This window comes from Sminthopsis crassicaudata, chromosome 5 (genome assembly GCF_048593235.1).
Source record: "Sminthopsis crassicaudata isolate SCR6 chromosome 5, ASM4859323v1, whole genome shotgun sequence".
NCBI classification, from domain to species: domain Eukaryota; kingdom Metazoa; phylum Chordata; class Mammalia; order Dasyuromorphia; family Dasyuridae; genus Sminthopsis; species Sminthopsis crassicaudata.
The window spans coordinates 92,659,465-92,673,057 of record NC_133621.1 but is presented as its reverse complement, the minus strand read 5'-3'; the positions used below and the strand labels follow the sequence as shown (position 1 = coordinate 92,673,057).

Here is a 13,593-nt window from a genome sequence, read left to right as displayed (position 1 = left end):
CAGCAGGGTGACTCTGTAGATCTTTTATTTGGAAGTTTTAAAACTCTTTTCCTCATGAGACAGGTGTTTTTCGCTGTTTAAGGACTTAGTTTTAGACATCTCCATCTTAATGGGAGCTAGTAGGTCCCCAGTAAAAATACACATACAGTACATACAAACACTTGTGAATGTGACTTTTTTCCCCTTCAGGAAATTGTCATTTGGCTCATCGCATGAAAAATGATATAAATTGATTTTTTTGAAGTAGAAACACTAAACCTAAATATTAAAATATTCATAATATGGAAGCACTAGAGAAAATGTGAGATTTAAAAAAAAAAAAAAAGGCTGCAATGCTCGTAACTGCCCATGTATATTATCTCTGCACTTATCAACATAAAACTGCCCTGACTTAACCAGGTTGTTTTGTGATAGTTCTGTGAATATATTGTAACAACACATATAATGTTGCAAAATTCTGCTGTAACATTGTTTGACCAGTCTTATAACCCCAAACACAAATTGTCAAGAGTGTTCCTGGGGAACTAACTGTCCCTGGTATTGTTTGGATTTTTTGCAGAGTCAATTAGTGACAAGCAGGGTATGTGTGTTATCAGTACATAAAGAATATATAACAAATTGAAATTTTTAAATGAGATAATTATAGTAATATAATCAAAGAAATTAGAGCTTTGGAAACTCTTAGCTTCTCTTTGCCTTCATTTCAAGATGACTCACAGAATGGAGTGACAGTAGGGATACAACTACACCTGCAACCATTTTTCTTTTCTTGTTTTTTAAATTATTATTATTTTTTTTATTATAACTTTTTAAAGTGCAAACAGTTTACACTCATTTCCCAGTGTTCCTTTTCTGGGTGTGGCTGATTCTGTCCATAGCCATTTTTCTTAAACTAAATTCTTGTGCCTCAGACTTTTGATACTGTGCAGTTCTCCAACATTTTTAATAAGCCTTATTTGCTATCTACTCAAGTTGTGTCTTTTTTTATTCTCTTGTTTTTATTGCTACTATAGTTTAAAGTTGTGGGCCCTTTTCCTTACTTATCAGAGTATATATCTCATAATATTCTCTTGGCTTCTAGTAAGTATTATTTTTTTTAATGGCATTATTACTCATGTAAAAATAGCAAAGTTCTTTATTTTCTTTTTTTTCCAATTTCTACATTTCTTTCTTTTTTTAAAATTAATTTTATAATTATAACATTTTTGACAGTACATATACATAAGTAATTTTTTACAATATTATCCCTTGTACTCCCTTCTGTTCCGAATTTTCCCCTCCTTCCCTCCATCCCCTCCCCTAGATGGCAGGCATTCCCATACATATTAAATATCTTATAGTATATCCTAGGTACAATATATATGTGCAGAACCGAATTTTTTTGTTGTTGTTGTTGCAAAGGAAGAATTGGATTCAGAAGGTAAAAATAACCTGGGAAGAAAAACAAAAAAATGCAAACAGTTTACACTCATTTCCCAGTGTTCCTTTTCTGGATGTAGCTGATTCTGTCCATCATTGATCAATTGGAATTAGATTAGATCTTCTCTATGTTGAAGATATCCACTTCCATCAGAATACATCCTCATACAGTAATGTTGTTGAAGTGTATAATGATCTCCTGGTCCTGTTCATTTCACTCAGCATCAGTTCATGTAGGTCTCTCCAAGCCTCTCTGAAATCATCCTGCTGGTCATTTCTTACAGAGCAATAATTTTCCATAACATTTATATACCATAATTTACCCAACCATTCTCCAATTGATGGGCATCCATTCATTTTCCAGTTTCTAGCCACTACAGAAAGGGCTGCCACAAACATTTTAGCACCTACAGGTCCCTTTCCCTTCTTTAGTATTTCCTTCGGATATAAATCCAGTAGTAGCACTGATGGATCAAAGGGTATGCACAGTTTGATAACTTTTTGGGCATAGTTCCAGATTGCTCTCCAGAATGGTTGGATTCTTTAACAACTCCACCAACAATGCATCAGTGTCCCAGTTTTCCCACATCCTCTCCAATATTCATCATTATTTGTTCCTGTCATTGTAGCCAATTTGACAGGTGTGTAGTGGTATTAATTTGCATTTCTCTGATCAATAGTGATTTGGAACACTCTTTCATATAAGTAGAAATAGTTTCAATTTCATCATCTGAAATTTGTCTGTTCATATCCCTTAACCATTTATCAATTGGAGAATGTCTTGATTTCTTATAAATTAGTCAATTAATTAGTATATTTTCGAGATGAGGCTTTTATCAGAACCTTTAACTGTAAAAATATTTTCCCAATTTGTTACTTCCCTTCTAATCTTGTTTGCATTAGTTTTGTTTGTACAAAAGCTTTTTAATTTGATGTAAGCAAAATTTTCTATTTTGTGATCAATAATGATCTCTAGTTCTCCTTTGGACACAAATTCCTTCCTCCTCCACAAACTGAGAAGTAAACTATACTGTGTTCCTCTAATTTATTTATGATCTCATTCTTTATGCCTAAATCATGGAATCATTTTGATCTTATCTTAATATGTTTTGTTAAGTGTGAGTCCATGCCTAGTTTCTGCCATACTAATTTCCAATTTTCCCAGCAGTTTTTGTCAAAATTTTTTATTTTCTTCTCTTATTTATCTCCTGCTTACTGTTGAAATACATGGATATTGTATATATGTGTATGTACACATGTAAATATACAGAAGACATCAGCATTAAAACTAAAATATCTTTTGTTTTGACCAAAATCACTGACTCAAACCAAATCACAATGCTTCTTTTTCCACAAAATCGTTATCCTCTTTCTCCATTCTCATTGGTTCCACTATAGTTTGAGATATTTCTGCCTGCAGCTTGATTTATTTTTAACAAGTCTCCCTGCCTTAGTTATCTCACCTACTGTTTTGAAGTTACTCTTTCTTGAACCAATAACTCATTTGGCAAATATTAGGTATTCACTACTAGAAAGCATATAACTCCTTGATCATGTTGCTCTCCAGATCCAATAACTTCAATACCTTTCAGATCTAGAAATGTATAATCTCTAGTGGAATAGTTGTTCTTTCTTGAACATCCTTTCCTTTACTTCCTCATTTGTTATTCATACTCAGCTAACACTTAACCAATATTTTAGGCACCTGCACTGGAATATATGGAATATGAAACAGTTTAAGAATATATTGTGGCTAGAAGAAATGTTTATAATTGAAATATGGAAAACATTGGAGCCAAGATGAAAAAACCATGTCCTGATCAGATAGAATATAATTTATGAAGTGCTTTACTTCTATTTTATTTACTTATTTACTTATTTATTTTTGTTTTTGTTTTTGTTTTTCCCCTGAAACTGGGGTTAAGTGACTTGCCCAGGGTTACACAGCTAGGAAGTGTTAAGTGTCTGAGAGCAGATTTGAACTTGGGTCCTCCTGAATTCAAGGCTGGTGCTCTATCCACTGAGCCACCTAGCTGCCCCCAGTACTTTACTTCTGAGGAACTTTTCTGAAAAGGCTATTTGATTACAAGAGAGCTTCTCATTTATTTTTTTAACTTGTCTTACCATGTTCTTTCAGAATAGCAAAGTGAAATGTTATCTTGATCTCACTTATCACTATTTTAAAAAAAATGTGTTTTGATGACTTGGAGATGATAGAAAATTTGGAAGAGATTATGGTACCTTTGGCAGCTAGATGGCACCATCCCTGGAGTCCGGAAGACTTGAGTTCAAATCTGGCCCTCAGACACCATTTCTTAGTTGTGTGATCCTAGGCAAGCCACTTAACCCCAATTTGCTTCACAAAAGAAAAAAGAATTTTTTAAAAATAATGATACTTGTAGAGCGTCTTCTATAGACTTACTTGTTGAAATGAGTATACAGAGTGCTTTCTAGACTTTAAAATACTACTAAATATCAATTATTTCTTTATTGAAATGGAATTTCATTGTTACAATTCCAAAAGCCATCTGTGAGGTTTTATTTCAGCTAATAGTAAGGAGTCTATCTGAAAACATTTTGGTTGCCTTCACTAAGTTTAAAGTCCACGATTGGCAGGTTTTTTGTTTTTTTATTTTGTGCTTACAATATGTTTCTTTTAAATGTTCCTATTAGAAATACAGTAATGTACTTTTTTTTTTCATTTTACACTTTTCCTGTTTGCAACATTCTTCTAAATCTGAGAAGTGTTTTTTTTTTTTTTTAATCTTCCTTAAAATACAAATGATCAGAAGATCAAATGATAAATTGTAAATTCTTAAGAGTAACTATTCTGTGCCCATGGTTGAAATGTTGGAATACCTACACATTTTAGGTAACTTTCTTATGGTTGCCTGCCATTTGGCTATTTCATTGTTGATGAGCAATATTGGGCAATAGAAGTGTTTAAAAGCTGAAGTCAAATTGGAGTTGTATAGTGGAGAGTACATCTGGTTTAAGATAATTTTAGACTTAGTTCTGTAATTAACTAGTTTATATCTGGCAAATTATTTCTCTTCTGTCCTGTAGCTTTAAGGATTAGGTTCTTTTGATTTCCAATTCCTTTAATTTCCACAAATCTCTTCTAGGTCTTAAAAATCTGTAAATCTGATTTGTAAATATTATTTGCTCTAGCTATTTACATACAGTCAGTACAGGAAGTCTTCAGTTTGTGTTCCAAACATTTTTTTAATGAGCCAGCTGTTTGGAAATTAGATATGTTTTCATATAGTAACTATGTTTAAAATGGTGATGAGATTCCCAGGCTAACTTATTAAAAAACTAATTTCAGCTCTCCATGAAACAATTGAAAATACTGTTTTTGTTTTTTTTTTTTTTTAATGAAAATATAAGGAAATAGCATTGTAGAAATGGTGTAAAAAAATAGTAAATTCTTATGAAGTTGGTGCATTATTTGATTTTGAGTGACAATATTTAAGGGGGAGGAAGAATGAGGAAATTTATCTTATGTAAAAGTTCTGAAAGGAATTTTTGACTTTTCAGATGCTTCTTAGGTTGACACTAATATTTATAAATTTCTGATATTGCCCTTCTATGATCCAGAAATTATTATTAGTTATTTTCTGAGTTACTAATAAAGTGTACAGGAGAAGGGGAATAAGAAGTAGTTAACTTTTCCTGAGTGATAAAAGAAGGAAGGTAGTTGTATGGCTTTTTAAAAAGATTGATAGAAGTTGAATATATCTGTGAACTGTGATCTTAAGTGGAACAAAGTGATTGGGAGTGATGGTGGTGATAACATAAAAAGCATGAAATATAGAGCCAGAAGGGCCTTTAAGCATCTTGTAATTCAATCTTATTATTTTACAACCAAGGAAATTGAGGCTTATGAGATTGTCTTGTTAAGAAATTTAGAGCTGGAAAAAACCTTAGAAGTCTTTCCAGGTTGGGACTTCTTAACTCTTCCCACTCATAACTTCTTTTCATCCAGAAACTTTTTATGTGACCCAGGAGCCACAGGGGAGATAGACTTCAAAGGTGGATGAGCCACCCTGAAAAAGACTTGGTATATACATAAGTATATAAAATAGGTATACAAATCAATCATTTCCTGATAATAAATCATAATTCCACAATACCCATGTTTCACTTATGAGACCCCACATGGAGTCATGAACCACAGTTTAAGAAGCTGGGTTCTAAGTGAGTATCCTTAATTGACCTATGGAAAACCTGAGTGAGGCCCAGAGTAAAATGGTTTGCCCATGTTCACCTAGTAAGTTCCAGAATTCTAAGGCCTTCTCTTGAAACTAGGTCCTCTGATTCAGATATTTTGCTTTTTCCTACTGTTTCATACTGCAGAAATAAGATTGTTTTTAGAATATAATATCAGTTCTAAAGACTTGTGAGTGTTGAGTGAGTTTTTTGATGATCAAAAAACCTTTATGGTTTTAGATCTTTTAAAAGTCAAGAGAAGACTTTTGGGGGAAAGATGGCTCTTCAGACTCTTGAAGACAGATCTCATGTATAAGAGGGATGAGATTGTCTAAAAGAAATAGAAATACCAGAAAGATTTACATAGAGTGGCTTGATCATTAGATTCTTTGTAGAATTATGTAAAGAGCTGGAAGGGACCATAGATCGTTTAGGCTAATACTCCTTTGACAAAGTTATACTAAGGGTCCCCCTAGGTTAAATGATTTGCTCAAAGTCACACAGATAATAAAGCCTGGATATTGAATTCATATCCAAGTTCAGTAGTCTTGGTGTACACCAAAGTAATGTAGATGGAAAATTTTTCTAACACTTTGAGCATTTTAGAAGTGAAATGATCTGTCTTGGGAAATCATAATTCCTATCACTAGAATTGAAGTAAAAGCTAAATAGTCATTGACAAGGATATTGTAAATGGAAATTGTTTGTGTTTGGATTTGGATTAGACTAATCATCTCCAAAGGTCTTTCCCAGTTCAGATCATTCCATCTTAGGTCCTTTCATATAAAGTATAGTAGATTTTTAAATGATCTTGAACTTTTATATAAAACTCTTGACCACAAAGACCAGTGCAATTTGAAATCTCAGTGTAGATTCTAGTATTTCATGGACCACTACTTTATAAAAGACGTCATCAATAACTTACCACCCTAATTTTCTAGTGGACTTCCCCCCCCCCCCATTTTATAAATGCCATTATATTAATGGCTATGTGTTTAATTTTACTTCTTTATATTATGCATCTTCAGTGGGATATACTTAGAGCACTTAAAATTTACACAGAATTTTAATGGCTTCCTGGTAAAGCAGAAGAAACCTGTGATTTGAGGTCTGTAGATCCAAGTTCATATCTTTTATCTGCCTTTTATTCTTGTGTAATGTTCATCAAGTCATTGATCTCAGTTTTAAAATTCTTGTGAAACACTTTCATTTTGCATATTAGATTGGGAAACTAAGATCTTTTCCAATGCTAATAAGTCTTATGATCTGGTATAGCTTACATGGAATACTTGGGGAAAATTCATGGACAGTGAACCATATTTTGAGAACATTTGGCTTAAATAATTAAATTCTAGCATTTTTCAAGTTCTAAAATTTTGATAGTTATAAATCTTTAAGGTCACAACTTTAAATGCTAGGATAGTGACTATGCATTTCAGTAGGAAATTACATATATTGGGAGGGGAAAATAAATTAAAGCTTTCTATTAATATTTGAGAGTTTTTTCAGGATGCATATATTCATGGTTTTTTAAATTAGTTTGGATTGTCTTTTAACTTAATCAAGTATGATATATACTGTCTTAATGTATATGTACATTATAACAATATAAACCATATAAGTCTCATTACTGCCGCCACTTTTAAGAGAGTAGTGCTTCCACAATGTAGAATATCATTTATATCCTTCACAATCAACTGAAACATGAAGACCTAGTAATAGAAATATATTTTTCTCTGTCTTGTGAAAGCAGAATGTAGAGGATGGTAGTAAATCATTAAAATGTGTTTGGAAAACATTTAGGTTTTGATAAGCAGCAAAAGTATCATTTTATTTTACTTAATGAACATAGTTATTTGATTATTCCCAACGTGGAATTGCTGGTGGAAGTACTTGCCTTCAAGTGGACATTTTTGAACCATAATAGAACATGCATGTCTTGATGTATACACACACACACACATATTTCCGTTAGTGTACATTATTGCTATGTAAAACATGCTGTGGGTAGAGTACCAGCCCTGAACTCAGGAGGACCCGAGTTCAAATTTGGCCTCAGACACTTACCACTTCCTAGCTGTGTGACCCTAGGCAAGTCACTTAACCCCAATTGCCCTGGGGCGGGGAGAAGGCTTAACATGTAACATTTTGTTTCAATTTCTTGTTCCTTTTAAAAAATGTTGATAGGTCTTTTGTATTCGTTTTACTTAAATCTTTTTTTTTCCCCCTTCAGGTTTGCTTGGAAGACAACCTTATTCCTCGAACATAAAGAACAACTCTTTTGATCTGCTATTACTGAATTTGGAATGATTCTGCATATGTTCATCTGATGGAGGATTAACTAGATTTCAGATAAAACATTGCTCATTGGAAAACGTCACAATAATCAAAATGTCATCCAACAGGAGTCAGAATCCACATGGACTAAAGCAGATTGGTCTTGATCAGATTTGGGATGATCTCAGAGCTGGAATTCAACAGGTTTATACAAGACAAAGTATGGCAAAGTCCAGATATATGGAACTCTACACGTATCCTATTAAAACTTATATTTATATTTATATTGCTCATCCCACATTTTCTATAGTTAGAGAATTTCAAACAATTATTTTTAAATTTCATTTATTCTGTCAGCATTGTGCTAGGTACATAGATGCATACGCATGGAGGGTACGATAGTCTTTGGTCTCAAGAAACTTATATTTTGGGAGGGAAGTATGAAAAGTTCAAAACTAAATAGGACCTGTAGGCAACAGATTACTAACTCTTGAAGGAACTGGGAAAATCTAACTTAAAGGAATTATTTGAGCTGAACCCAAATTATATGAAGTCTCTCTTCACTGTCCTATGCATTAGTAGTGCTTAATATTTTTAAATAGCTTTAAAAATATTCATTTTGTTTAATTACCTTTTAAAATAAATTGACCCTTTGTAATAGAAAATGTCTTGATATCATGTCATGAGTGAAATTTGGTGGTATAGATACTTTAAATATGCAACTTAGCAGATGTTTGCCATACATTTTTGCTATTGTATCAAAAGCACTGTGTGATATAGACACCATGGAAGATACAAAGGTGTTTGAAAGGAGATATTAAAACTCTTAAGGCATTTATAAGTAAGAGTATTTTAAGTAGTTAAATTTTTGTTTTAGTTACAAAAATTATTTATTGAGTATCTTTTAAGATTCCATACACCAAGAATTCCTGTTGAATTTATTTAAAAATATTTTATTTATTTATTTATTTTTATTTATTTTTTTTTTTTAATAATGTGAACTACTGCTGCTGTATAAGATTTTAGCAGCAGTTGTTGGGTGGGGATAATGGAGTTATGGTACATTTAAATCTAGTGTATGTGCATGGATAATTGCCAGTACTACTTTTGTAATATAGGTGGATATCCATTTATCTCTGACTTCAAAAATTTTAGTTTAACATTTAACATTCGTACATACTTCACATGAATAAATGTGCTAGATTGCATGATTTAGTGGTTAGAAAGCTGGCTCTAGGGCCATGAAGACTTGATTTCAAGTTGCATCTTTGTTGCATGTGACCCTCTTGAAATCACTTTGCTTCTTAATTTTGTATTAGTTCTCTAAAGCTGTTGCAAAGAAGATGCTGACTTGTTGGTAGAAGAAATTGCCTCATTTAGGAGCTTTGATGTATTATCTAAAAGACTTGAATTCTCTAGCATACCATGTGAAGAATACAGATGATCATGGTCATTTTAATGTTGATACATGAACCTTCTGTTAATGGATCTGTAAAAAAAGACTAGCACTTAGAGTATATTGCCCTTAGGTCAATTCTTTAATTCTTACTCTTGAAGACACTTGAAAAAGTAGTGAATTTTCAAGGTGGAACTTCATATATAGTTCAGTTCAATCTACTAATATTCTATAAATAGTTATCTTACATTGGCCTGATAACAGTATTAGCTTATTTTTTCTTTTAAGAATTTTTCTGGTTGTATTATATAATAATATGTTGATAAAAACATTAGAAGATCAATATACTGATTTATGTTAAAAAAGTAATGCTTATTATTCATAGAATTATGATTCTAATGTATTGACACTTTTCAAAATTTTAGCCTCAGGTTGAATGTTAAGTGAATATTTTCCTTTTCAAAGTATCAAAATCACCAGACATAAAGATTTTACACATTGTTTATACAGAGAAGACCTCCTGAGCAAATTAATAAAAATTCCAGACATCCCAGAACTAGTTACTGGTAAAACCAAAATTAAGGAACCCAGTTCTCTTGACATGGGAGTATGCCTGTTTTACAATAATATTGTCACCTTGGAAGTTTAACAGATTTAGCCCAATAATGCTATAGCATTAACTGCTATATGGTGACATTGTTTATACCTAGTTTAGTGCTTTTCCTTGCCCTAAGTGAATAGGGTGTTGGAGTCAGGAAGATCTATCTTGGACTCTAACCAGCTATGTGACCCTTGCCAGATCCTCCTATGATCTCTCTGACCTTGGTTTCTTTATCAGTAAAATGAGCATATTAAACTCTTGATTCCTGTTAATTCTAAATCTAATGGATTTTTCTTAATGCTCGTCTCTTGTCTTCTTTTCAGCCTCTGACCCTGTTGATCAGCCTTTTCATCTTCTTGTTGTACTTAACCTCTTCCCATGCCCTTTAAAATCTAGTAATACTGACTTATTTGCCTTCTTCACCTAAAATAACCTCATTCTCTTAATCTGTACCTAAAAGTGAATTTTAGGATTCTGAAGATGAAAACCGTCAAGCCAGTAGGAATTTACCCTAAAACACATCACAGTGGGCCAGGAGACCTACAGAAAACTACTAAACCATTAGAGTGTTGATAATTCAAAATTTAAAAAGCAATTCTAAGACACAAAGAACTAAAGAACAAGAGTACAGTCCTACAGAATGCTACTGTAGTAAGAATTAAACCAAAATCTTATAATTAAAAGCAATATTGAAATAGATTGATTTTAGTTGGGTTTAGTTTAGTGCCTACAAGAAATACCTGCAATTCTGAGGTTGACCTTCACCCTGTGTTTTCTTGCTTTCTATTAACAATAAGGCAAATCACTGAAACTGAAGTGGCCAAAATGCAGTGTGCCATGCCCTGATTACATGTTCTTTTTGTCTTCAAGCTGAAAATCCCAGATAGGTCTCTAGGCATGTGGGTGGGGCTGACACAGTAGAAACTGTAGCAGTGGCCAAGAGAAGCAGAAATGACACCTTGCTGCTTCCTGAAACCCGGGCTGACTTTAGGGCAAGGACTGAACTTTGCTGGGCTCTGCTTTCCTCATTCATTCCCCAAGTGAAAGAGTTGGATTAGATGATTTCCAAGAACCCATCTGATTCTTAAATCTGTAATCCTAGGATCTTCTGATTCTTTAGAGCACAGTGCAAGGATGAAAGAGCAAAAATTTGTTAAGTGAATCCAGTCTAGTTTTTTATCTTTTATATAATTTATCCTTATTAGTCATTAAAATATAAGTTGTAAATATTGTGCAGATTTTCTGGCTAATTTTGATCTCATCTTGATATAAAATTGTGTCTTAAACTTAAGCATATTTTTTATTAGTATTTAAGTCTGCAAAATGATGTATCATGTGAATAGATTGGTGTTTATAGTGATCTTATTTGTTGTTGAAATGAACTTGCTATCTATTACAAATGTATTGAAATGGATAAAAACAAATTTCCCTAAATGCCACTTAATGGTGCCTAAATTTTCATTGAAAATTTTAAATGTGATACTGTTGAGTTATATGTATTTCTTTATAATTAACACTTAAGCTGTGCCCACCACAGGGAAATGTACTGCTGCATGCCACCCACACAGTACATAATTAGCAATTCTGAGTGCATAATTTATTTTACTACATAGGGAAATTTCATTAGTTTCAGATCTGGGTCTGTTTTAGGCTTAAGGGCTAAGATAGGGATGATGATCTGGTAAATGAGATTGGTGGGGGATCAGATAAAGAGAAAAACCAGGAGAGGGTAGTATCACAAAAACACAGAGAATATTCAAGAGCAAAGGGTGGCTAATAGTGATAGATGCAGAAATGAACAAGTAAGACATACTCAGAAAAGGCTCCTCAACTTCACAATTTAAAATTGTTAAGTTTGGAGGAAGCAGTTATGAGATAAAAACAGATTGAAATAGGTTGAAAAGCAAATGACAGGAAAAGCATTGAAGTCATAAAATACAGATGGATTTTCTCTATCTTTTCCTTTTTTTTTTTTCTAAAAATTTTTTCCATTTAAAACAAATACAGAATGAGAAAAGTAAAAAAGAACATTGCCATAAATGCAGCAGAACATAAAAAGAGGACTCAGTATAAAAAGTTAATTGCCATTTCAAGCAAATTTATGTAACATATTTTCCATGCTTCCCAGTTTTTTCTTCTAGTAGGGTTTCTTTTGTTCTCTACCATGCACTTTTTACTTTATTTCTACACATACACACACGCATCAATTGAGAAAGCCATGAATCTTTGCAGTAACTCCTGGTCCTAAAGACTATTGTCACTTCCCTAGACATCATTATATTTTGCAAAAAGTTTAGGCAATCCTCTATGATTTTATACGTTATCAATTAGCAACAAATCTGTTTGATTCTTAATGTGAATTTACTGAATTTCTGTGATTTGTGTATTTCATAAATGGGTTTTTTAATACATCTTTTGGGAAACAATTTGTCTTTCCAATAGAGATTGTAAAGTAAAGCTGAAATTAGAAATGAGTTAATTTTTACTGCCTAATCCTTAGAATATTACTAAGTTCCTTAACCTTTTATAGTCATGTTTATAACTACTGTACTAGTGTACACCAGTCTAACCAAGCTCGAGGAGCTGGAGTGCCTCCTTCTAAATCTAAGAAAGGTCAAACACCTGGAGGAGCTCAATTTGTTGGTTTGGAATTATACAAACGACTTAAAGAGTTTCTGAAGAATTATTTGACAAACCTTCTTAAGGTAAGATTCTTTTACAATTTGCGTTTGAACTAAACAGATGGAAATTGCAATAGAAACTCATAAATTTGAATTAATACCAAAGTCTTTCTTCATCATTTGATAACATTTTATAATTGTATAGATATGGGAAAATGTTGAAATTGTTCATTATTTTGCCCATGATAGAAATGGAATATTTTCCATAAACAAGTTTTCTTGTATATTTTTAATGCTTAATGCCCTATAAAATTATGAATAGATCCTTCTAAAATAGTCTGAATGACCATTTGTTGGATATTATGTAAAGGATTTGTGTAAAGGACCAAAAGATTGGGCAAGATGACATCTAAGGTCTCTTGAATCTATAACCCAGCTCTTAGTTTACTTTACCTTTAAATTATTTTAATTTTCTTAATATAAGTTAATGTCCATTTTCCTATTATAATACAAAGGAATCTAGTTTATTTTCTAACAATATACACAAACGGTTAAGAGATAGCGTGTCTTAGAAATTTACACAAATGACATTCTCAAAAGTAATTTTGCTGTGGGACGCAGGAGCTATAGAATTACTACCTTAACCAAGGTGGGTTTCTTTGTGAATACCTGTTTCTTTTGAGTATGGTTTACCCTACCGTACTCTTCTTGCCTGGGTAGTGATTAAGTTTTTTCCCCTTCATCTTCTGCCTTTTTCTTCCTCAGTCTTCATCTCTGTAGCAAAGGCAGTGTGGTGCCTTACTTCCAGCCACACGGATGGGCAAGTGGGGCCTTCAGCTGATGCTACACATGTTATATAGAGTGAGTGAAGACATCTATACTCTCTACCCTGGGAAATTTAGCAGAGTTTTTTCTGTGTATATATTTATACTTTGAACTACACAGACCTGGTACAAAAGTTTCAGCATGCTCCAGATTGTTTTTTTTTTTTTTTCCTTAAATATCTTTATACATTGAAAACATTAACCTGTTTCTAAAAACAGTAAATTTGCCCACAACTTGTTATA

At 32.7% G+C, this 13,593-nt stretch overlaps 1 protein-coding gene across 6 annotated transcripts in view; it reads left to right on the top strand.

Moving 5' to 3' along the window:
• Positions 1–13,593, top strand: part of CUL1 (cullin 1) — an 84,196-nt gene that overhangs the window by 29,101 nt on the left and 41,502 nt on the right. For all 6 annotated transcript variants that reach the window (XM_074267602.1, XM_074267601.1, XM_074267603.1 and 3 more), the window contains exons 2-3: positions 7,865–8,162; positions 12,436–12,610. In XM_074267602.1, the coding sequence (XP_074123703.1) occupies positions 8,023–8,162; positions 12,436–12,610 (315 nt within the window). In that variant the 5' untranslated portion in view covers positions 7,865–8,022. The remainder of the gene's footprint in view (positions 1–7,864; positions 8,163–12,435; positions 12,611–13,593) is intronic.